The sequence below is a fragment of the Psammomys obesus genome, unplaced genomic scaffold (genome assembly GCF_907164565.1).
Source record: "Psammomys obesus unplaced genomic scaffold, mPsaObe1.curated_primary_1811, whole genome shotgun sequence".
In the NCBI taxonomy this organism is placed as follows: Eukaryota; Metazoa; Chordata; class Mammalia; order Rodentia; family Muridae; genus Psammomys; species Psammomys obesus.
The window spans coordinates 8438659-8464612 of record NW_026588752.1 but is presented as its reverse complement, the minus strand read 5'-3'; the positions used below and the strand labels follow the sequence as shown (position 1 = coordinate 8464612).

At 41.3% G+C, this 25954-nt stretch overlaps 1 protein-coding gene across 1 annotated transcript; it reads left to right on the top strand.

Moving 5' to 3' along the window:
- The first annotated feature begins 14982 nt into the window (after positions 1-14982).
- CUNH5orf47 (chromosome unknown C5orf47 homolog) lies at positions 14983-25595 on the top strand. Its single transcript, XM_055604397.1, has 4 exons — positions 14983-15259; positions 22647-22732; positions 24004-24102; positions 25575-25595. Exons 1-4 carry the CDS (start codon positions 14983-14985, stop codon positions 25593-25595), a joined length of 483 nt encoding a protein of 160 aa, XP_055460372.1.
- The last annotated feature ends 359 nt before the right edge of the window (positions 25596-25954 follow it).

Below are 25954 nucleotides of genomic sequence, written 5' to 3'. Positions count from 1 at the left end.
CACGTTTTAAAAGAAACACCAAAGTTCAATAAAAGAGACACTTGACCGGCAACCGTCTGCTTGTGTCCTTTCTCTCTCTCCCCCATCTTTTTCAGGATTGACCCCCTTCGCCCCCACGAATAACTGAGTCCCGCGGGGCGGGACAGGTGCTGTATGTCGAAACCTGTGGGGCACAGTTAAGGTTGTACGAAGGGGGAGGTTATAGTTCTAAGTTCCTTAGATTATAAAATTAGAGATGTCTCCTACTGGACTGGAAGGAAGTGCCTAGTCTTACTGCAACTTGGTATGCCATGTTTGGTTGATATCCATGAGAGGCCTGCCTTTTTCTGAATAGAAATGAAGGGGGGGCAGAGGGGAGGTGGGGGAGGACTGAGAGAAGAGGAGGAAGGGGAACCTCAGTTGGGATGTAAAAAGGAAGAAAGAGGGAAGGAAGGAAGGAAGGAAGGAAGGAAGGAAGGAAGGAAGGAAAGAAGTATGAATGTCTTACTAAGGTTAACCTAAGTGGAGAAGACCTCAAAACATCCCTCCAAAAGTAAAGACTAGGACAAGGTGTCCATTCTCCTCATTCCTATTCAATATAATCTTGAAGTCTCAGACAGAACAATAAGACAAGATGAAGAAATGAAAGGAGTATAAATAGGAAAAGAAGCCATGTATCACTGTTTGCGGGTGACATAATTCTAAAGTCAGGAGTATCCCTTACTCCACTCTTATTGAATGGCATTCTTGAAGTCTTAGCTAAAGCAACAAGACAAGATAAGGAAGTAAAATGTATGCAAACAAAGAGTGCCAGCTTAAGGGATCCTCTGGCACCTGCATGCAAATAGTATTCCTTCACAGAAATACATACATACATGCATGCACACAAGTAAGAGAGCGCAGCTGGTACTACCAGTAGGACCATGGGACCACTCCTGGAGCCTGAGAGACCCAAGAAGGCTTCAAGGGGAGACTTGGACATGGAGGATGAGTCTGCAGAACACGCAGCATCTCCACAGTAACTGAAAAAAGGCAGGTCCTATGGGAAGATGCTTTTTAAAAGTGGTTTCATATTGAAAAAAAAGATGCCAGAGCAGAGCCACCTATGGCAGAGAGAAGTGAAACTAGAGATGCAGTAGCAATGGGCAAAGGGATTGCCCGCCCCAGGGGACAAAGAAGCTTGTCATTGTTGAGTAGAGACCGCCCTCTGATGGCTTGGGAGGCTTAGGCACAAGCCTGATAGTCGTGTTGGTGGGGCACCACCAAGGGTAGAAGGTATTCAACAGCCTGGAGCATGTGGATCCTTCCCCCATTCCTGCTTCACTGCCCAGCCACAAGATGGCCCTGACTCTAGGTAACAGCAGCGTATCCAAGAGTCTCAGCAATAGTCCAGCCATTATGGTGCTTCAGAAGCCAGAAACCTTAAACAAGGTTTCAGTATTTGCATGTAAAGCTATTTGGGATATATATATACTGTGTGACAGCAGTTTAGGACACCGCTTTATGGATGAATGTGCAATGGAGAGATGGGAGCGGTGGCCTGGAGCTATGCAGGCTCTTGCCCTCAACCCTGGCAGCACAATTATCCTAGCTCTAGACAGCAGCAAGATATTCCAGATGAAGAAAGCCCCTTTTCTGGATTCAGCCTCATTGAAAGACCTTCATGGTCTGTGCTGCCGCCAGAGGCCATGTTAATCTATGGTCCATGCTGCCAAGGGGCGCCATGTTGATGACTGTGATAAGGGCTGCCGCAGGAAACCATATCGATGCCTGTGGTCTGTGCAGCCACTGGAAGCCAAGTTGAAGTCTGTGGTCCATGCATGCTGCCACCGAGGACCATATTGAGGTCTGTTTTCTGTGCTGCCCCTGGATGTCCATAGTTGGTGCTGCCAGAGAGAAGCCATGCAGAAATCCATGATCCATTGTGCTGCTGGCTGTTATGAGCAAGGGAGCTTCTTTGGTGGTGGAATCCATGAGTGATAGCATAACTGAACATGAGAGCCATTGAAGGCTTTGGGCTCTGTGACGGCCTACACTCCCCCCACCCCCACCAACACACACACACTCCACCGATAAAAGAAAGAAACAACTAAACAGCCTACACAGGAAGCCTTTGCAGAGTCCTATGATAGAGATACTGAAGGGCAGCTCTTCACAGCTGGTGGCTTCTGGCAGGGGTTGGGTGGGAAGACTCAGTTATCTTTAAGAGGCTGGCCACAGGAAGTTTGACCATCTCCGATGAGTATATGAGCAACACAAATTGGACTTGGTGCAATTTTTTTTCTTCTTTTTGGGAGGAGGGCAGGAGGGGTGGGAGGGTAGATCTGGGAGGAAATCAGAGTGAGGGTGATCAGTGTGCACTGTGCGAAATTTCCAAATAATTGCAAAAAAAAAAAAAATAGGAAAGAAATGAAGTATCTTTATTTGCAGATCACATGATTCCATACATAAGAGACCATAAGACCCTCCCAGAAACCACTCTTGGAACTGATAACATACACTTGTCATTCTGAGACTAATTTAATTTGCTTATTGTGATTGTCTTCATTTTCCTGCCAATGACAATTTTCCCCCTATTTATGGTGGACATTTTGTGATTCCTAGATTTTATATGGCTGCCTCAAATCCTGCCTGTACGTGAAAGTAGAAGCAAAAAGATTTGGGTAGGGAACTAACTGGAGGGGAGAGGGAAAGAGGCTATGAGGGGAAAGAATAAAGAGAGGGGGAATTTAAGAAAGGTAAGAAGAGGGAGTCCCGTATGAATGAGAAGGCAACTATGAAAGCTATTACAGAATATAGCTTAGGCACAGAAGAAAAAACTCCAGATGTAAAGCCCTATTCATGTGGGATAAAGGAAAAAAAAACAAATAGGAAAATTACAAAAAGTAAAAATTGCAAAAATCAAAATACGAGCGAGCAAATGGTGTCGTATGGCTGGCCGATGTTTCTTGGTTGAGATTAATGTCCTCTCCCTGCATTGCTGCCTTCTTCAGCTGACTCTGTGGATGGGGGGGACAGCTGCAGAGCAGGTTTGTCTGGAAGAGCTTCTCCAGCCAGAGTCAGCTCCCTGCAGGAGTCCTGGTCCTGGGTGGGAGCTGCAGCATTCTGCACCTTCTCATCCCTGACCCCGTTAGCTCTGGCACTCAGGGAGATCCCGCCCTCCATAGTGCTTTTCAGTATGACGAAGGGGGAGCACCTGGGCCTGTGTGTAACCTTTGCTGTTGGGGTGCTCTTCCTGTTTTTCTGCTGTATTCCTGTACTAGTTGGGGTCCTCCCCAGCCTCTTGAGTGGAGGAGGTGGGTCCCTGAGTGTGGAGATGCCATAGCACCAAATTTCCCACTATCTCTGTTGGTGAACAGGGTGTCTCTCGGGGGCAAGTGTCACTTTATTTTGCGCCAGCCTAGATGGAACGCTGCAGAGTGGCAGCTGCAGGCACATTCAACCCCTACCGGAGATGATTTTCTTTCTCTCTCTCTCTTTCTTTATTAGGCAAACTTTGTGTGTGTGTGCGTGTGTGCGTGTGTGTGTGTGTGTGTGTGTGTGTGTGTGTGTGTGTGTGTGTGTGTACTCAGGTTGTAGAAGAAGAGCCTTGTCACTGGAAAAGACACTTGCATGACGTAAAAAAAAGTCTTAAAATGACATTTGTAGAGAATATGCTCTAGAAAGTGGAACTAACGTGTGAAACTCTGGTGTCAGTTTAACAGAAGACCTGCAGATGGTCAGCTGAGGCCAGCATGCAAAGACGAGAATCCTGTCAACTTTAGGTGATGCTTGCAGAAATCTGCCATGCATAAACCAAGTCGAATCACTCACGAGCATTGAAAAGCTTCCTGGAGTAAAAGCGTGTTTTTTTGTTGTTGTTGTTTTGTTTTTTCTCCATGCACTCCAGTTTCACAGCCACAGTGGCATAGAATACCCAAACAAAAGCGCTTCCGTGTGAGATATCTAACTCCATAATAATAATAAATTCTGCGTGTCTTCTCTTTTTGTGTGTGTGTGTGTGTGTGTGTTTTTTTTCTTTTTCCAATCAACTCCGTTGTTGCAGCTGCTACTTAGCAATGGTAGAAAACGAAACTGCAATCATGCATTCAGCACTCTGGCAATCACGACTGTGAGAGCCTTCCAGCTCCTGGAGAAAGCATTGTGTGACATTTCAGATTGCTTAACAAGCAAGGTGCTCACAGATGTTTCCGGGTTACGGACATTCCCAACTCTCCCAATCAGGTCATCCTAGGAGATCAGACTTGAGTTTTTCTTAAAACTAACTTAAGAGAAATTTGGTTTTGGAGCAATGTGAATAGTCCAAAGAGTTCTACCCGGTTTCACTCCATGAAGTAAAACCCACAAGGACTGACCAGAGGGAAGCAATGAGAGAACCTGGCATTGGGTCTCAAATTCTACTCTCCAGAGGGACAATGTCTACAGTCAACACCATCTCCCAAAGCTGCTAGGTCAAGCTCGCCTAGAATTCCCAGGGTTTGGTTTGGCTGAACGACTCCTCAGCCCTCTGGAAATTTTGAAGTGTACAAGTAACAAAAGCCAGAATTCATGTCTCATACAATATTCTGTTCCATTTAGGAAGACAGGATTAAGAAATCCCATTTCTCTCTGGAAATTCTGGTGTGTGCGCCGGTGGGGAGAAGACTTCATGGAATTTTGAGCTGGGCTGAAACCACTGTAGTTGCTCGTGAGCTTCGGCAGGGAACCAGAACTTTCCGTAAGAGGACAGCAGGCTATGTATTCAAACTGAAGCATCCCTTGGAGACAAACATGCCACCCACACAGAGTTTTGTCAGTTTTGGTCGCTCTCATGATTGAACCCTGAATGGCTTTACAGCAGTTTTGTCAAAGGCCAGCTTTCACAGGTCAGGGTAAACTGAGATGGGGTGTAGAGTCGGTGACTGATCCTTCAGCAGACTTTTCTCTGGGGGAATAAAGTTTGATCCACTAGAGCCAGTACTCCCTGTGGCTGGCAAAATACTCTTTTAATTTGCTGGGGCCAGTACTCTCCGTGGCCAGCAAAATAGAAAAAGAAAAGCTGGAAAGAATTACACATACACACACTTGATGGATGAAGCAAGACAAGCTCCAACAAGTTCACATATACACACACACACACACGTACATACATACATATTTTACATATACACCTACACATATTGGGTGGATGGAGCAAATTCCAACATGCAGGCTCCAAGTTTATTTTTTCTCTCACAGATTATATATCCCAGCAAAATCTTTGAAGCAGTGCAAAAATCACAATGTGATTTCATTCTATTTTTCTTTAAGTGAACAATCATAAAAAAAAAACCAGTATGTTCCCCCAATACCTTTACATGAAAAACATTTTACGAATTACAGGTAAAGAAAACAAATTATTCCCAAGGACGCACATACAATCATAACTAAGCAACTTGTTATAGATTAACAAAGTATAAGCAAGCAAGATAATTTTCTCAGCCCATTTCTCTTTACTGGCAGGCTGTAATTTGTAGTTACAAAGAAAGGATCATTTATCTTATTATTTATCTTAAAAGGTAATCTAATAAAATCTTAAAGAGTCACAAATCTAGCTGCTCCGGGTTGTGCACACCTGTAATCCCAACACTCAAGGAGGCAGAGGTGGATAAATCACTGTGAGTCCAGAACGGCCAAGACTACACAGAGAAACAATGTCTCAGAAAAAAAAAAGAAAAGAAAGAAAAGCAAAAAAGAAAGAAACAAAAAAAGAAAAATTGTGCCTTTCTGAACTTCAAATTGTTCCTTAAAGTTTTCTACATCAGAGCCATTAACAAAAACATCTTAAACTAACTATATTAACAATCTACTTTTCCAAATTCTTTCTAGGGGTAGTGGTCATTGCTAGCTATTTACATCTTTAAGTTCATTCTAGGGTGGTGACGGAATCATTAATCTGCTCTAGCAACAAGGCTTGAAAAAGATCAAGTACTATTACTGTAAGTGCCAATGATACTGCCCAGTGAGGGGCAGAAGCCCCCTTAGAGTTTTCGTACATTTCAGAAATTATTAAGAATGTGAAGACTGCAAGGGCAAAAGCTCCATGAAGCTGGGCATGGTGGCACACGCCTTTAATCCCAGCACTCAGGGAGACAGAGGGAGGCAGATCGCTGTGAGTTGGAGGCCAGCCTGGTTACAAAGCAAGTCCAGGAAAGCCAAGGCTACACAGAGAAACCCTGTCTCAAAAGACCAGGAAAAAAAAAAGGCCCCAAGAATACCAAACAATAAAGGACTGTTAAATATTATAAGTAGGTGACAATAGTTCCTTTTTGTTTTTCCCAAAATTGAGGGTCTCTGTTGAAGCCATGAGCTCTGGAAAGGGTTTTTGCTTGTAGTATCAGACAGTTACAAGGAAAATCCTTTTTACCATGGCCATTTATCTTATGTTTTCCATAGGGCTGACACAAGTGACTCCATTTTGATTCTGATAATGCCATCCAGTGACAGTCACCCTGTGATGACATTGCTGATTAACCATCCTGTGGCTTAGTTGTCACTGCCCTTCATGGCTGTCAGAAGGCTTCATCTGAGCACACTCCTGTCAGATCTTCCCGCCACTCTGACTGCAGGAGCTTTAAAGAATCAGGACTGTGGAGGACAAAAGACAAAATGGGCACGGGCACAGTCCTGAGGAATATTAACCGCTGGCAAGACAGTCTAGTTATTCTCATGGCATACAACATTTTAAGACAACAATTATGACTACCAAAAGCCTTATATATTTTATACAATTTTAATATAACTTCTATCAAGTCATATAGAACATGTTATTATGAAATAATAGGTGTTTGTTTAACCAAGTTTATAAACCAGATCATCTAAACATTTAAAAAAAAGAGAGAGAGAGAGATACATCAACTCCTACCTCCATTTTTGTGGCCAAGGGGACGTTGCTGGGATCTTTCTGGAACATGCACTCTGACACTAGTGACAGTGGGAGACAGCAGATGTCATTGGTGTGTTAAAGCCAGAAGAGCTCCTGAGAGGCCTTGATCCAGAGTCCACTTTGCATTTTCATAAGGTCGGGCAGGCAAGCAAGCAAGATTTTACAGAAGCCTGTGTAGCAGTCAGAGTGTACGACCCGTCGTTTCAGCTTTTTCTCTGGGTCACTCCGTTCCAAGCAGCAAATGAAGCCATGCTTGGCAACAAGCAGTATAAGCAATGCTTCAAGTAAATCACTTATTAAACCAATAAACCAATATCTGAGAATCGGTCTTTTCTACTTTATTCTGCTTCAGGGATTCAACAACACTTTGCCATTGAGCTATCTCCTCTGCCTCATTTTTACCTTTTGAGGCACAAGGTAAATGCCCAAGGTAATTTAAGTTTTCACTTACACAAAGATTCAAAGAGAATTTCTTGACAATTATCATATAGATACATAATATAGCATCTACCCAAAAATGGCTGATAAGAACATACACACAGACACACACACGTGAGGGCGCACATACACACCAAGACCATGCTCTTGTTAAAATTTCAGTCATAAGGCAGAGTAAGGTAGCAACACAAACTTGGTTTATGAAAAGAAATAAATCCAAGTTATCATTATGACAAAAATGATGGTTACGGTTGCTATTAATATCTATATAACTGAATTAAGTTTTCTATAAACCTTGAACCAAATCCTTTAAAGAGCCAAGCATGATGGCACACACTTATAATCCCACCATCAGGATGCTAACATGGAAGGATTTTAAGCTCCAAGCTAGCCTGGGCTACCTAGTAGAACTCTGTTTAAAAAGAAATAAATGTCTCTTTTACCCCTTTTCTTTCAGGCTCAGCTGAGTTTGAGAATTAAGTCTTAGCTATCTGCATTCTAGCTAAAACTGGCTGATAAAATGAACCTCCCAAGCATCTTTGAATAATCGGTTATTGTAATATAAACAGATGGACAGAAGAAGAAAGGAAATAGGTTGGCAGAAGGCCAAGACATTTCACATGATAACCCTATAACTCAATAAGAATTGTTTAAACGGTGCTCACACACAAAGATGTCTTAATGAAGTCATGCCAGTCAAGCAAGAACATCAGCTTCTATCCATATGTCTGAAAGAAAAGGCCCAGAGCTTGGCTCAAGAGAAAGAAGAGAAATTCTCTGCACAAATGAAATGGCCAGCGGGGCCTTGGGGCTCAGGCCTTAGAATCTTAGCCAGCCCAGGCCATAGGAGACTTTCAAAGCCAACCTCTGCAACGTAGCAAAGCCCGATGTCGAAATGAAAAACTAAAAGCCCTATCTGAGGACACGGAGCAGTGGCAGGGCGAATGCCCGGGCTGTCTGGGGTCCCAGGCTGGCCCCCCAGCACTACAGAGAGAAAAGCACATGTCGGTACTCCACCTGAAGTTCTTACTTCCAGGCATTCTAGCGGGCAGCCCGCCTCTCTACGTTCTGAATTACGTTCTGTCCAGTGATGTTTTCAGGCCTCATTCGGTTAGTGGTTTATCTGATCCCTGGGTCAGTAGTCAGTTTTAAAGACTTTTTAAATTAACTTTTTGACAGTTCGGTACATGTAATCTAATGTATTTTGATGCTCTTCGCCCTCTATTAACTTGTCTCGTCCCGCCTGAACCCGTCTTCTTTCCAACTCTCCATCCCCTTCTGCTTTCGTATCTATTTTTATATTTATTATTACTATTAATTTGTGAGCCACTGAGTTTAATTAAGGTTGCTCACATGCACGTGACTGAGGGTGCTGTACAGCACCATAAAAAATCATCACAGCCAGGCTTGCTGACTGCTGACATCTTGCCATAGAAGGGGACCAGCCTCCTGCGTAGCCAGTCAGCCCTCAGCCCGTTGTGTGCAGTTCTTCCCTGATTGCACTCAGCTGTGAGATCTAGGGTCAGGCTAGAGTATGTAGGCTGGGGGGACTAGGGAAAAGGACTTCTATCCATGCACCATGAGGAAACCATCTTCCAAGCTTGGTGCAGACCTTCTAGCATGGCTGCTTTGCCGGGGCGATATCCGGCTGAGAAGAGGGTGGGCAGTCCAGCTGGACACCTCCGTGGCTGAGCAGGATGGTGAGTGTCGACGGCCCGGACCTCCCCAGATGCCACAGGGAATAAAACATCACCAAGCTGGAAGATCTGTCGAAGCAGGAACTCAGTTTAGTGAATAAAGCGGTCCTTTTTATAGGTTTGGGTCAGGAGGCAGGGTTAAGGAAGTGAGGTAAGATGACGCAGAGGGCAAGGTTAGGTAGTGCAAGGAGAGGTGGGCCAGCAACAAAGCTCCATGTAACAGTTACCAGGCAGGGTTGATTTTAAGGCAGATATGCTGAATCACTTTTGCCTAGAAGTGGCACCTCTTAAATCAGAAGTTAAAGACAGGTCTCCAAACTCGACCAGGCTCAGGTAGATGCAGCAGGCCTTATCAGGCCCAACACTGCTTTGGCATCACCCTCCCTCCTGCCTGTAACCCCTGACCCATGCTCCATAAACAAGCCTATAATACTTACTGGCTCTCCGTGGTGAGCTATGGTGGAATACAGCTTTGGTTGGTCATAAAGACCTGAGGAGTTACCTAGTCACCCACTCCCTCTTTCACTGTCCACTGCCCTCTCAGAGAGAAAATTCTTGCCAAAGGGTGTTATTTATCAAAGCACAGATGCCTCCCTCTCCCTTCCTCCTTCTGTTAACTGCCAATAACTCTTCAGGGAGGAATGAAGCCTCAGGAGCCCCTAACTCACGCATGACAGAATGTTGATGAGCCCAACCATGTGCAGCTAATCACAAATGTTGTGAGGTGTAAGTGCAAAGGTCATGTCACATCCGGAAGGCAGCTTTCCCCCTCCCTTTCCTCCATCTTCTGCCCCTCTTCTCCAGTGTTCCCTGAACCTTGGAGGGAGTTGGATAGATGTCCTGTTTGGGGATGAGCACAGAACAGTCATTTATTCTGCAATAAGTACAGTTCACTGCTAAATGAGGCTTCTCTGATAAAGGCTAAGGGCAGCACTGATCTAAAACCAGATGGTGGTTTTCTTAATCTGATCAAGGATCTGAGTCTTGTTATTGCTGTGACAAAAACATAAAGATGCAAGCGATTTATGAATTAATTTAATTGAGGGCTTCCTTACAGTTTTGGAGGGTGGGAGCATGACCATCATGGTGAAGAGCACGGCTGCAAGCGAGCCAGCACAGTACTGGAAAAGTAGCTGAGAGTTTGCCTCTGATCCACAGGCAGCAGGCAGTGGGAGGAGTCCAGCTGGAATAGACCAGGCCTTTGAAACCTCAAAGCGTGCCGCACCTTCTCCAGCAAGGCCAATCCTAGTCCTTTTCAAAAAAGTTCTACCATCTGGGGGCTGTCGTGAGAATTTTGATCTCTTTAAAAACACAGAAGCGTTATAGGAATTATGTTTTTTTGTTTTCATTCCAGGTGTGTGATATGGAGCTGCTTCAGAGTGTCCGCAGAGGCAAACTATGATTTGCCTCATGCTTTGGCCGGGGTGTGATTTTGCCAGCTGCAGATAGTTTCTGCGAGTGTATGACGTTTGGAATTCTGGAGACCCTTGAGAGAGTATAACAATGCTAGAGTCCTGTGAGGGGCTATGGCAGATGCAGCTTCCCAGCTGCTGCTCCTGCTGCTGCTGTTGCTAGTGGCTGCTCCTGTTTCTATTGCTGGTTGCAAATAGTATGATGATGAAGATCAAAATTGCCCTCAAGGAACTCGACGCCCCCAATCAACAGGAAGTAGTCTAACAATATGGATGCCCATTTCCCCTCTAACCTTCTTTCTCTCCTACCTAGTGTTGGGGGGTTGGAAGGGTAGTATAAGGATGAAGAAGGGTGGTAGAAATAGGAACCCATAAAGTAGCCAAAAGCCTTGCTACAGGGGACCAAGCATTCAAACATCTGAGCCTCTAGGGGCCATTCTCATTCAAACCACCACGACCAGATAAAACAAAGCAAAACTAATAATAATAAAAAAAACTGAAGTAAACATTACTTAGTAGTGAAAGACTGAGGTTTTCCTCTGAGATGAGAAGCAACAGAAGGGTGTTTACTGTCATTTGTGATTAACCTCATAATGAATAGAATATTTATATGGAAAAAATAATCTTGATCTGTCTATACTTTAATCCCAGATAAACTGATGATTTTAATGTAAAGACAAAACTAAAGCTTCTAAAAGATAACAGAATTTCTTAGAATAAGTCTGTATTTATGGAATCCATCACAAAATGTATAATTCTATAAAAAAGATCAATAATTTGAACTACATTAAAATTAAAACTTTTATTTATCAAATTTTCATAAAAAGATTTAAAAGGTGAATAATGAATATGAATAATTTCATAATAAATTCTTAATGAATATGAACAAGAGCCATCAAAGAAAAACTTAATAGAAAGGAGATTTCAATGCAAGGAATATTATCCAAATGCTTGATGAGCTCAACTTTATTGTTGTAAGGGGAATGCAGATTACAACAATGCAAAACCACAAGGTAATAGGCTATTTTAAGTAGGCCTCAATGTTGCCAGGTGGATGGTGGCACAGGCCTTTAATCTCAGCACTTGGGAGGCAAAGGCCGAAGGATCTCTAAGTTCAAGACCAGACTGGTCTACAGAGTGAGCTCCAGGACTTCCAAAGCTATACAGTGAAACTCTATCTCAAAAAACCAAATATGTATATGTATGTATGTATGTATGTATGTATGTATGTATGTATGTATATGTTATCACAAATGACGTAGATGACATATAAGTATATATCATTTATATATAAATATATAAAGTTTTAAATTTATATAAATATATAAAAATGGTGTGTATATACATATATATATGTATACATATATCTATATCAATGTACAGGTTTTTATTAAACATTCCTAAATATTTCTGTAAAAGTATGTCAAGTTTTTATGAAATTAATAGTTAAACAGATAGAGAGGTAAAACATATTATTCTCTATAATGAGGGCAGGCTTCTTGCAATCAGTTGATCATCTTACTAGTAAAGGACTGACCTAGGGAAAGGGGGAGAAGAATTCTTCCAGATGACCATTAGCTACAAACTTGAGCATCAGCCTTTTCTGGACCTCTTGATTGCTCCTGTACACTGTCTATCCCTCTGTTTCTAGGCCTGCCTCTTTCTCATACATACACACACCCTGTCCAGCCTGTGTCTCCGGGTAAATTCAATACAAGCATCTGTCAGAAGATGACAATACATTGTAGGAACCTTATGAAGCAACGGTGATTCTTATAATTTGTAGGCTGGAGAGCTGGTTGGTGCACCCACTTTTGGATACCTGTTCATTAGCAGCTACTAAAGCTGAGGATATGAATAGCATAAGCATTTCTACACCAGACTTTGTATCTTATAGTTTCACCAAAAAAAAAAAAAAAAAAAAAAAAGGTTTTCCTAAACATGTCCATCACAAGTGGGATGAATGAATGAATGACATACTAAATCATGCAATGACCATCTCACAGACACAGTTTGAATGAAAAACGTCAAACACAAAGGAGAACCATAACTCATGACGCTTGAAATTAGGAGAGGAGGCAGAGAAGAAAGGGGGAGGATTTGAAGTACTTTCTCATTAGTCCACTGATTAGTCTGAATGGGTTCTAATTACAAGGGTGCACTAAGTGTTTGAAAACCTGTCCAGCTTTCTCCTGATGCATTATACACTGCTCTGCATATATTTAGAATTCAATAGCCCAGGGTTATTTGGAGAGTATACTTTTATTACTTTGAGGCTTCCTCTTCATAGTTTGTAATCCTAGTTCCCTTGCCATAAAGCAGCGAAAGGAAAGCTACTTGTATATTTTAAATGTAAATAAATTATGGTATGCACCTCACAAGATATATGCTCAATGAATGGTAAATGATGTCCTAGTCTAAGGGAACGACCTCTTTTTATGTGTTACATACTCAGTATGCTCTATTGTGATTTATTCTTACATCCAAGGAAGAAGAGAATGTTATATAACTTTACCAGGAGATGTAAAGAAACATCTGTTCACTCTATAAAGGCACCCATACAGACAGGGGGAAAAAGATTTCTATTCAAGTCTAGCTTAATGAGCCAATGGACTTATTGTGCTTACAGAGGTACAGATGAAAAGTTACTTACATGAATATCAGTGCCTCAGAAACAGATGCACAATAGGAAAGTACATCCTGAATGAGCATTCAGTAGTAAAAGCATCATCCCTGGAACTCCCTACCCAGCTTGCTGGCAAGTTGGCTGATAGTCTCCTCTCCCCATCAGTTGCCAACTGCTTATGTAATGTCGGGTGCCAAAACGTTTTAAATACAAAATCCCAGATGTTTGATTTTACCAATGAAGACTCAGGAGCCAGATGTTGGGGTGAAAGCCTATTAGTGAGAGGCCAAGAAAGTATCCAGTCGACATTCCTACTCAGCATACATCCTAGAAGGAAAAGCCCTTTCTCCTCCATGGTGCTTTAAAAAAACTTCCAATTCAGTGTCTCTCCTTCCTGTGTTCACTTATGTTCACTCCCTGTCGATTAGTTGCTTGCTCCACCTCTTGACCTGGGGCTAATATATTTAGCTCTTGCTCATAGAAATCATGTGGGTTAAAGATGTGTGTTAGGGCTGAACCAAAACAAACTGCTTTAGGAATCTTGTGACTTTCCGTTTTATTTACTTCTAGAGACTGGTGGGTTTCTTTTACTTCCTGAGCCTTACAGAGTCTATATTTATGAAGGAAAGTTTCAGTTTGGAAGAAATGGCATGGCAGAGGCTCAGGGAAAGAAATGGTTTGCTGGAGAAAGCCTAGCTGGCCAGGAGCTAGAGCGGATCTGACTTCGGCTGTAAGGTCTCTGTTCTCTTTGTCAGGTATCTCTCCAGGACTAAGGCCATTCTTTGGCAGCAAAGGGTTCTTGTCTTCTCCACAAAGCTTTCCAACTTTATCTGATTAGCTCTCCAGACTGATCCAGTGTCAAGTCCTCACACTGAAATTCTTCATACACCCAACCATGAGGCTGGCCTGGTTCCAGCCTCTCACTTTCTTGATTTAGCTCATTTCCTGAGAGGAGTTTTCCCCTTCATTTTTTGCTCCCTGTTAGAAACATGTTAGAGGTGGCGAGAAAGAAATCACCACTCCAATTAAAGTGTCTGGACAAGGCAAACTTTACTCTTGATCAAGGGAGTATACTAGGAAGAATGCATTCGCTTCGATGGGGAATGTGCTTGGTTTTTATTCTAATGCAGGCGGAGGCTCTGTCTTTTCCCCATTGGCTGGGGTTTGACCTCACAATCTTATTCAGCTGGCTAGTCTGAAAAAAAAATTGGTTTATAATTTGGGCTGTGGTGGCACTCGCCTTTAATTCTACCATTCAGGAAGCAGAGGCAAATAGATCTCTGAGTTCAAGGCCAGCCTGGTCTACAGAGTGAGTTCCAAGACAGCCAAGGCTACACGGAGAAACCCTGTCTCAAAAACAGAAAAATAAAAAAAATAAAGAATTGGCTTATAGGAAATGGGGAGAGAAGGGGAAAAGGGTCACTGATCCTAGGACAAAAAGGTCACTGATCCAGGTCATCATATTCCTAGAACAGAGCACCAGGCCTTTATGTAAACCAAAGTTTTACTAAGTGGAGGGGGTTAAAACATTTGTATAAAAGTCTTACAAAGCGGGGGAGAGGAGGTAAAAGCATTTAATTCCATGTCCTACACACACATTTTATAGTATTTGATAGAAAAAAGACCATATTTGCTATTTCTTTTATCCCAGTCCCAAGTGATACTTTTTCAAATTCAACCTCCATCCCTACAATCAAGGACCTTCCCGTTTCAGTGTTCTTCTGGACTCCAAGGTCTTCACTGGAGTGGGGTCCTCTAGGACGGCCCCACCCACTCTCCCACATCGGTCCCGCCCCCAGCGGCCCTCCCCTCCCCCACTCCGCATGCTGCGTGTGGTCCATCCGCACACACCCGCTCACACCCGCTCACACCAGTCCTGCTGGGGTGGGAGCCGAGGTGGGCCAGGCCGCCTGACAGGAGGCTGAGATGGCGGCAGCAGGCAGCCAACGGCGACAACGGCAACAGCCGGACAGGCAGCGCTTGATCTGCGTGACCCGCTTCGCCTCCCACCGGTCTGGCGTGTGGCAGTTGAGGGGCCTCGGAGGTTTCGGCGGCCATGGAGGCCCAGAGCCTGGAGCCCGCTGCACCCCGGAGCCAGGCACGGGAGAAGAGCTGCCCACCAGCTCCCAGGCTGGGGTCGCCACCACCCCAGGCCCTGACTCTTCCCAGCTGCGCAGGGCAAGAGGTCAAGCAGCGCGAGCAGGTGGCCGAGGCGCGGTGGCGGGAGGGAGCCTCCTGTCAGAGGCCTGGTGCCGCCGCCATCTTGTGCGGCCTTCTCTTAGTCAGGCCTCGTGCCAGCCTTGGTCTCGGCCTTCGTGTCAACCTTTCTGTCAGCCTTCACGTCCGCCTTCCTGTTAGCCTTTGTCTCAGCCTCCGTGTCGACCCCTGTGTCAGACTTGCCATCAGCCTTTGGGTCAGCCTTGTTGTCGTCCCTTGTGTCTCTCAGCCTTCGTGTTGGCCTTTCTGCCGGTCTTTCCGTTAGGCTTCCTGTCAGCTTTCTTGTCAGCCTCGGTGTGTCGGCTCTCCTGCCAGCCTTCCTGTCAATCCTCAACACAGCATTCCAGTCGGTAGACAGCTGGGCTCGGTCTTCCTGTCAGAATGTTGGGAGCCATAAACTAGGAGAATCCCTTTAACTCACTTAATGGGGTGGCCTGCAAAAGGCCTGCTGGGCGTTTAAGATAACCCAAAGACCTGAGAAAAGTTCTTGAATGTAGCTACTTCAGTCTCTGGGAGCAATGGGAGTTCAGCGTGCTTGTTGGTTGTTCTCACTGAAACGTATTAAAACTGCTTTACAGGAGCAGGAGAGAGAGCTCAATGGGTTAGGTGCATTGGCTAATCTTCCAGATGACCCAGCTTTGGTCCCCAACACCAGGGGATCTGACGCCCTCTTCTGGCCTCCTCAGGCATCAGGCACCTGAATCTCCAGCGGGCCTGGAACTCACTATATATACCACACTGACCTGGCACTCACAGAACTCTACCTGCCTCTGCCTCCCAGGTGCTGAGATTAGAGGTGTGAACCACCATGCCCAGATGATAGGTGCCATTTGTAATGGAGATAATCTTATTTCTCCTTTGTTCATTTTTATGTCTACCATAGTCTTTTTGTCTAATTATACTGGCTAGTACCTCTAGTGCAGGGTGAATATTGGAGAGATGATGGACACCTTGCCATGTTCTTATTCTTAGGACAAATGCCGCTAGTGTTTCACCATTAAGTAAAGTACTAGTTTTAGGGCAAATACCTAAATATATTTAGAGTATGAAAGAGCGTATCTATTTTTATTGTCTTTAGTATTTTTTATTTACAGTGACTAGGATTTAAATTTTGTCAAAGGCTTACTTATTATCTATGGAGATAATAATGTTTTCTTTAAAATTAGTAATATATAACTTGATATAAATAGGTTTCCAAATATTGAACCAACCTTGCAGTGTTAAACTAAATTTCACTTTCTTGCATTGTATTATTTTTTAATATAGTGGCAGGCTTTAATACTAAGTTTGCTTAGAATGTTTTATCGATGTTCATGAGATATAGAGACTTACGGATTTTTAAATTTTCTTTACTGATTTAGATTTTGCTTCTTACGAATAATTGGGAATTTTTCCTTCCCTTTCTGTGTTCAAGAATAATTTATGAGCCTGGCTCAGTGACTCATGCCTATAATCCCAGCACTCGGGGAGGCAAAGGCAGGCAGATCTCTCTGAGTTTGAGGCCAAACTGGTCTACAAAGCAAGACCAGGACAGCCAAGGCTACACAGAGAAACCCTATCTTGAAAAACAAACAAACAAAAAAGAATAGAACATTGGAACTAGGTGGCTTGGAAGGTTTAATAAAATTCTTCTGCAAACCATCTGGACCTGAGATTTTTGTGAAATAATTTCTTAATAATTTTCTTTGTGCTGTAGAAACTGATCTGTTTACACTTTCTAACTCTGAGAGGTCAATTTTGGCAACATGCATTTCCTTAAGCAATTATACACTCCACTTAGGTTTCTAAATGTGTTTCCATTAAGGCCTGCAAAGTGATGTGTTTTAATTTCAAAAGTTTACTCATGCTTCAATGGTTATTCATATCTTCATAATTCACATCTCTGTCTGTATGTGTAGGGTTGTACTTTCTCCCTTTGTATTGACATCAATATTTGTTTATTTTAAGAACAAGATTTTTACTTATTACTTAAGCCTTTTTTAGTTTATTGCTCATTAATACCAACTTCTTACTCTTATTTTCTTTTTTCTTTCTTTGTTTCTTTCTTTCCTGGTTTCTTTCTTTATGTATTTATTTATTTGGTATACTTTCCTTTTATACTAAAATTTGGGTGTTTATTTTTTTGGTAATTTTAAAATCATTTTAATTTTTTCTTATAGATATATTGTATACTGAACATACTGCTTCCCAACCCTTACCCAGTTTCCTCTTATTTTTCTTCTTTCAACCCTTCATTTATTCCTTTAGACAGTTTTACTTATTTTCATTTAATCTATACACACATGATTTTATGTGACTCTATAAAATCTAGGAATGATAAGTGAGAGAAGACATTTAATATTTGCCTTTCTGAGACTAGCTTAATTTGTTTAATGTGATTGTGTTCAAATGAACCCATTTCTCTGAAGACAACATAACTTTATTCTTCTTTATGGATTAAAAAAAAAAAAAAAACTGCTGCTGGACACCAGGGTTCTTCCCATAACTTAGCTGTGTGAATTCTGTTGCAAAAACATTGATGTGCAAGTGTCTCTGTGATATATTAACTTGGATTTTGTTTTGTTTTTGTCTTTTTGTTTTTTAGGGGGAGGGGGAATACTCAGGAGCGGTATAGCTGAGCTATGTGGTATATATATATATATATATATTTTTTTTTTTTTTTTTGAGGAACTTCCATACTAATTCCCATAGAATTTGGACTAGTTTTCATTCCCACCAGCCATGTATAAGGATCAAGATTCCCTTTGTCTACATCTGTGCCAGAATTTATTGCTGTTTTCCTCTTAAAATTTTTGTTACACCTACCTGTCTGTCTATCTTATGTATCTATTTATCTATGTATGTATGTATGTATCTATCTATCAATCTATCTATCCACCACGTGTGTGTGTCAGATACCATATGAGTGGGTTAGGGAACAACTTATGAAAGTCAGTTCTCTCTTTCTGCTATGTGGGTCTCAACAATCAAACTCAGTTTGTCAAACTTGGCAGCAAGGGGTCTTTACCTTAGGAACCATCTTTCCAACCCCTGTTATTTTCTTAATGACTGACTAGGGTAATATGTAATATCAATGTGACTTTAATTGGAGTTTCTATGATGGCTAATGAGGTTAAGCAGTTTTTCATGTTTATTGATTTCTATTTCCTCTTTTCTGAATTGTCTGTTCCTTTAGTCAGTTCATTTGGTGTGGGGAGGTGTTTTTCTTACTGGTCAGGTTTTTGTTGTTGTTGTTGTTTTTAAATACTCTACTTATTAATCCTCTCAGACAAAGATTTCCTCTACTCTGGGGCTCTCTCTTTACTCAACTGCTCCCTTTGTTTAACAGAGGATTTTTTTTTTATTTCATAAGATTCCATTTGTTAATTGTTGGCTTTATTTTCTTGGCAACTGGGGTCTTATTAGTAACTTTTCTATATCTTTAAGTGTTTTCTTTGCTTTTCCCAGTTTCAGATCTTGTGTTAAGGTTTGCACACACTCTCAGTTGATTTTCCTTCAAGGTAGGAGATGGGATTAGTTTCTTCTACTTGTGCTTACCCAGTTTCCCCGGAACCATTTGTAGATGAAGCTGTCTTTTCTCCAGTGCTTGTTTTTTCTATCTTTGCAAAATCAATGACTAGCTGTGCTGGTTTATATCAGGACTGTCTATTCTTTTCCGTTGTTTTACATGTCTTCAGTTCCATGTTTTTGTTACTGTGATTTTTTGTCATGTGATTTTAGCCTTAGGTATGTTGATTGATAGTATCAGCATCATTCTTTTTTGTTCAGGATCGCTTTGACTCTTCTGAATACTTTGTGATTTCAAATGAGTTTTCATACTGTTGATTTCTACTTCTATGAAGGCTATCACTGGAATTTTTAACAGGGTTGTGTTGAATATGTAGATTGTGAAATCAGGCATTTCATTTACTTTTTAAAATCAGGAAGTATTTAGTATGATGAATTTGTTTTAAACACTTTTAGTACCTCCCACACATCTCAGTGTGTAATATTCCACTGTTGATTTTCAGACCTTCTATACTTTCAGTGTGTTTATTCACATTACACCGATAGTGATTAACACATTTTAAAGATTTTAAATCCTGGGACATTCCTCTTCTTTTGGTTTTGTTAGTACCTTCTAGTTTTTACTGCATTGTGGTCAGTGAATGATATTTCTAGTTCTCTACTGTCTTGCATGTTACTAGTGCTTCCTTTGTAACTCAATGACCTTTCCCCACTCCCCTCTTCCAGAAACCATGCCAGAAAGACTTTCCTCCAGAATTCCAACCCCCCTTTTACCTGAGTCTATCCCATCCAACTGCTTGCTTGGTACATTGTATGAGATTTGGTCTTTTAAATTACATACTTAAATATTTTTCCTATACTTCATGTCCTGATCTTCCTTGTTATTTATTTATTTTTGGATGCATGATGGATTTAATTTTGCTTTTGGCTGATAAGAGGCTAGAAAACCGCTTCAAGGCAGTGTCAGGAGTTCAGTAGAAATTGAAAGGCCAGAATTAAAGCCGTAGAGGTAAATGGGCAAAACTGATAACTGATTGGAAGAGAGAAGGAAGAGTTGAAGTTAAGTCTGACATACCTGCACTGGCCACTGTGTGAATAGCAAAGCTATTAACTTCTATGACCTCCTTGCTGAGCTTGTAAAACCAGAAATACAGTCAAAGAAGGCTGCCCTGAGACAGACATGCACCTAGGCTAGGCCAAAGAGCACTTGTAAAGTTCTTAGGCTTTCTCAGTCCCGGTTATATTTGATATCAAATAGATATTTATTAAATGTCTATGGGGAATAAAAATGAATTATTAATTCATTTTACAACACTTAACATCTACCATGTTGTAAATAGTAGGTCAAGTGCTAATAACAAGATGGATCAGGTGATTATTGTGTACTGCAAGGACTCACATGTGAGTAATGCATATATACGTCAGTCATTGTGGGACCTGAGACCTGAGGAAGGCTTTGATAATCAAGTTCAAGGACAGAAAGAGGCACAAGATTGGAAATCAAGAGGGAAAAAATGGAGCAATTTCTAGTGGGACAGTAGAGATTATCAAGATCCTGGGCTTTGAAGTCAAAAAGACAATCCTGGCTCTGTTAATTACGGGAAATATACTTCTGCCCATTTTAGTTATCCAGTCTGATTCTTAACTTTATCATCTTTCAAGGGAAGATAATGGTTTCTGCCTCAAGGGTTGCTGTGAAGAGAAAATGAAGGAGCACATGCAAAGCACCTAGTATGGTGTTTGGCCTAGAATATGTACTCCATAAGTGTTGGCACATTGAGCCCAGATAGATTGAAGGAACAAGAATGACTAGCAAGATGTACTAAATGTTTACTGAATGAATGAAAGACAAGATTTTTTTATTGAATTGTAGAGTGATTTTCATTTCTATAAAACCCCCAAAAGCTTTGTGGGATGATATTACCAGAGACAGATGCCTGTGACAGTTAGGCTGGTAAGCTGCCCTAAGATGTTATGGTATATAGAAAACCAAGAGACAAACATCAAGGAAACTAACATTTCAAGGAAGAGTGGTCAGGCTGGTTTCCCTGTCACTATGCTTTGGAGATAGAGCCAAATGTTGTAAATAATTAAAGATGAAGAGTACTATTTTGGAAATGTATGAATGAATAGTCTGGAAATGGTAAATAATTTGGGGATAACAGAGTCAAAGAAAGCTTCATAGCAGAGAAACCTACATGAGATTTTTTTACATGAGATTGAAATAGGGACAAGTTACAGGTAGAAAATTTGTGAGCAAATTGTTGAGAATAGATGACAATTGGCAATGACCAGGAAGAGCCACAAGTACAGCTTCATAGGGTCAGAGCATGGGCGATAAGAGCCAGGAAAAGATCTGAAGCATAAATTGGAACTAAATCCATGGTGTACCATACATTGATGCCCAGTCAAAGTACTGGAAGAAATGTTTTTCTTGTGTACATGTATTATACTTCTTGCTATATTTTTAGGTAGACTTCATGGCTCCTTCCCTTAAGGGGTGTAAGTACAGATTAATTGAGACTTATAAGTAGGAAACTGTGGGAATGATGAAAGCATACCACCCTAAAAGTTGCGGGCATTCAAAGAGAAAGAAAATACGAGCAGAGCTTCTCAAACTCAAGTTTTTATACGACATCTGCGGTTGTGTGTGCTAGTTTACTTAGTATATTTATTTAAATAGGTACTTTTCTTAGCTAGATTTCATCACAACACTATTTGTGTGCTATTTTCTAAAAGAGAAATCAATTACAAGCTATTAATGGCAAAAAATAATTTACCCAATTGTAGTAAATAGATTTTCTGCTAGAAAGTGTCTGTGTCATGAAGGAAAAGCAACATATCTTGAAGTGACATGTGGACAGACTCAGAATTCCTCCATGACTGAAGCATTGGCAAGGGAATGAGGTTCTCACAATGTGACTTAAAGAAGTTCCTTCACACCAACCAAGGACTATGCATGGAGATAACCTAAGAGCCCTGCACAGATGTAGCCCATGGCAGTTCAGTATCCAAGAGGGTTCCAATGTAATAGGAACAGGGACTGCCTCTGACATGAACTGATTGGCCTGCTCTTTAATTACCTCTCCCTGAGGGGGAAGCAGCATTACCAGGCCACAGAAGAAGACAATGCAGCCACTCCTGATGAGACCTAATTCACTAGGATCAGAAGGAAGGAAAAGAAGACCTCCCCTATCAGTGGACTTGGGGAGGGGCATGCATGCAGAGGGTGGAGGAAAGGAGGGATTGGGACAGAAGGAGGGGAGGGAACCACGGGGGGGGGGGAATACAAAGTGAATAAAGTGTAATTAGTAAAGAAAAAAAAAAAAGTTCCTTCACGCCATGTCTGTGCCTCACCCAGAATCAGGGTCCTGTGCCTCACAAGTTAGTAAATGCCATTTAGGGACACATTTTAGTTCATTCAACAAATACAACGTATTATGTACCTAGCATCTTCAAAATAGAAACTGGGTTGCCAGTGAGGAAAACACACTTCTCAAGCAAACTGTGAACTTCTGTGACAACCCAGCATGTTTTGTAAGATCCAAGAATGTTCTCTGGAAAGCTAATTGTTGCATGTGCAGAGGAAATCCAGGTATAGGGGCTGGAATGTCAGGAGTGAAGTCAGAAGTTAAGGTGGGTGAGCTAAAGGCAAGGGGGAGCATGTAGAAAGGGCTCCAGGGGCATGTGCCTGTTGTTTCTACACATCAGCCGAGTGGTGAAATGGTGTCACCTGGTGATCTGAGGCCCAACACCAAGTGTATCATCCCCCAAAGAGAGCTGACGAGACAGCTATGGCCTCTGTGGTTAGGAAGGACTTTTAGAACATGTGCTAACATCAGTGTCTTTACTTTAAAAAAAAATAGGTTTAAAGCAGAAAAATGCAGCTAAAGAGTTTGATTTCCCCATACCACTGAATGAAGCCTCCAAAATAATGAAGGAAAGGAAAAAGGTATGCTGTATTCAAGACAGTGAAAGTAATTCTGTCTTCTGAATAATTCAATTTTCTGAAATTAAAAAATAGAAGTAACTCAGCAGAAATGGAACTGAGCTTAGAAATATTTATTAACTATAAAGAATAGTCCTGGTATTTAAAGATATAAAATGCATTTTAATTAAATATAACCTGCCAGGAGATTTTTTTCAAAGCATAACCTATGTTCCACAGAGTGTAGCTAACTACTATATAGGAAGAAAATCACAGACCTCATAGTAAAGAATCCATTGGTTTCATTTGCTCTTTTCAAGGCAAAGAATGTGTGTGACATTTTAGCCAGAAAGATGACAAAGATTGAACTTTATTGCTGAACCCTTCTTACCACTGGTTGCCAAATGTCATGGTAATGTAGGCATTTTGAGCATATTCCAACAAGTGGCTGTGCTCATCTGTGACTGCCGTTATACTTTAAAGAATTTATTTGTTGAGCATGCCACGTAAATTCATGTTCGTTTGATGTCTATCCCATACAAGGTCTAAACAGCACTCAAAGCACTAACCCTTGTAACAAACATATCTGAAGTAAGCCGCAGTCTTCCACTGCTCTGAGACCTGCTTCCTTCCAGAACCATTTCCTTTTGGGTAGTGCTTACCTCTAACTCTCATGTGACACACACTCGGGTAAGTGATTTGCGTACACACCTCATCTCATTGTTTAACATGTGAACATGTTTCTAGATAACATTTAAATGCTTGTCTAACTGCTAAGTAGGAAAAAAAAAAAGATTTTGCACCTAGATGTAGCTACTTAATTTTATAGTGGGTTTTTTTTTTTTCCCTCTCCTAGTATATTCAGTCAGAATCTCTAGTAACTTTTTCTGGCACTTTACAAGGAGAAACAGTTCATTCTTAACTAAAATAAAATACATTATAAACAATCTCTGCCCAGCATAAACAAAGGACTAGAAATTCAGTATTTTTAGTGCCTTTGAAAATTGACTGTGATGAACCCACTAAGTAAGACTTTGCAGACTTTTTTTTTTTTTTGAAAGGCAGCATCTTCCAGGAGAGCTAATGTAAACACTGCAAGGAAATAACTCAAGAAAACTGAAAAAGAAGAGGTCAGACAAATTAGTGACCAATGGGGGCTGTGCTAGCTCCTCAAGTGCGTGGCTTCATGCTGATGGTGCTGACTGACAAGCAGCCAGCAATTACTCTCAACTGCTTCCTTCGAAAGGCAGCGCACTTCTGTACCAACATTCCTTAACTGTGTTTACCTTTCTAAGGTCTCAGCATGGAACAAAGTACGCAGAGTCATTTCCAGAATGATTGCAGAAAATGAAAACTACAGACACAGACTGAAGTCTCAAAATTTATCTACTGAAGTAAGACAACACATTTTAAATTTTTATGAAGGTTATATATATATATATATATATAACCTTGAATTGCGTTAGATTCCCTAACTGCCAGTATTAAAGTATAGGAACAGTTAAAAGCATAAAGCCATGTTCAGGCAGGGGATGTAGGGTCGGTCCCAAGTGCCCATGTGTGTGAGAGTACAGGAGCAAGCACTGACTACAACTTCCTGAACAGGGAACACAGATGTCCATTAAATATATGTATATTTGTATATGTATATTTGTCTTCAAACACAAATTACAAACACTCATACTGGTAAAGAACATGTTAATTGTAACATAACATAGAACAACACGTTCTATTCAGCTTCTCATTTCCTGTCCATGGACACAGCATTCGAGAGTGTAACTCATTTAACAAAGCCTGCTCCTGACACAATTTCAGCCCTAGAAAACAACCCACAAATTGGATGTTGTGCTAAAGCTGCACCAGTGTTTAGTAACTGATATTGTGGAAATTATGGTTTTCCGACCGGCAGTCTGGTTCTGCAGGTGGAGGTGCTTGCCAACAAGCCCTGTGACCTGACGTCAGTCCCCAGGAACCACATGGTGAACAGTGAAAACCAGCACGACTGGTCCTCTGTCTTCCATTTGCCTGCCACCCTCCCCATTATGTGTGCAAGCATACACACACAGACACACACACAATAGAGGGTAAATAAATATGATTTTGAAAGTTATAAAAAAAGAAATTATTGGCTTTCAGAATACTAACTGGAACAAATTAACATAACTAAGAATGAATTGATAAATAAAAATGGTTATCTCCACTCCTTAACAAGTGTGTCCTGATATAGACTTTGTCCTGTCACAATGAGAACGTCTGTGAAGTCTCAGTACTTAGTGATAACTTTGGGTCATTAAACTTACACTATTTAATTTTGTGAAGAAGGTTTTAATAGAACAGTATGGGCATGTTTATAAGTAGTGTTGTATTGGCTTAAGGGCCATAACCGATCAGCTGTGCTAGCATGCTGCACTAATAGCACCTCACCTGCAGTGACAGCATGAAGACCACTGTTCAGCCGCGTGGTGCTCCAGTTCACTCTGCTTGTTTCATAAGAATGGGGGCTGTGTTGGCAGAAGGAACACAGTCAGAGTTTCTTAAAGAATGGGCAGCGAATTGAGCCTTTTTAGAAGGCTGTCCACTCACTGTGTAACCTTAAAGCTGTCTCTTAAACCTCAGTCTCTATGAATACAAAATAATCTGCTAAAAATGATTTGCTAACTTAATATGATAGGCTTTCCAAATAACATAAATAAAATGTATATTTGAAACTTGTTATTTTACCTTAAGCTTTGAACTAGGTTACATAATTCTTTAATAAAGCTAATATGTTGCAAAACTGTAATGTAATTTTTACCTCTTAATATGTATTTGTTGACAAAAATAAGTGTTACAGACTAACTTGAACTTTCTCTTATGTTGTTTCTAGATTCGAGTTAATACAAGATAAATGTGAATCTTCCCGTGTTCTCTGGTGAGAATCCACTGAGATAATTAAGCAGAACTTCCTCCCCCCCGTATCCTGCTTTCTCTAACCTTTGGTGTGCCTGCATTATCATCTCTGCCCTCTGTCCTTCCTTAACCTCATTAAATGCTTTTTTAAATGTAAGTTTTCACTTAGGCCCCAACTCCATCACGCCTTTGAAACTACTCTCTAGTATATATATATATAATATATATATCCATGATATATATGAATGTGATATATGTATGCACACACATATATATGAGTATGTGGCTTTTCTTCTTTTATATATGTCTCTGCTCTGCTTCATTCTCTTTCTCTTTCTCTTGTTACATGCTGTCACA

Coding starts and splice junctions, on each gene's coding strand:
- CUNH5orf47 (XM_055604397.1), top strand. CDS start 14,983: ATGGCGGCAGCAGGCAGCCAACGGCGACAACGGCAACAGCCGGACAGG. Junction 15,260..22,646: donor AGGTCAAGCAGCGCGAGCAG/GTGGCCGAGGCG, acceptor AAAAAAAAATAG/GTTTAAAGCAGAAAAATGCA. Junction 24,103..25,574: donor CTCAAAATTTATCTACTGAA/GTAAGACAACAC, acceptor TGTTGTTTCTAG/ATTCGAGTTAATACAAGATA.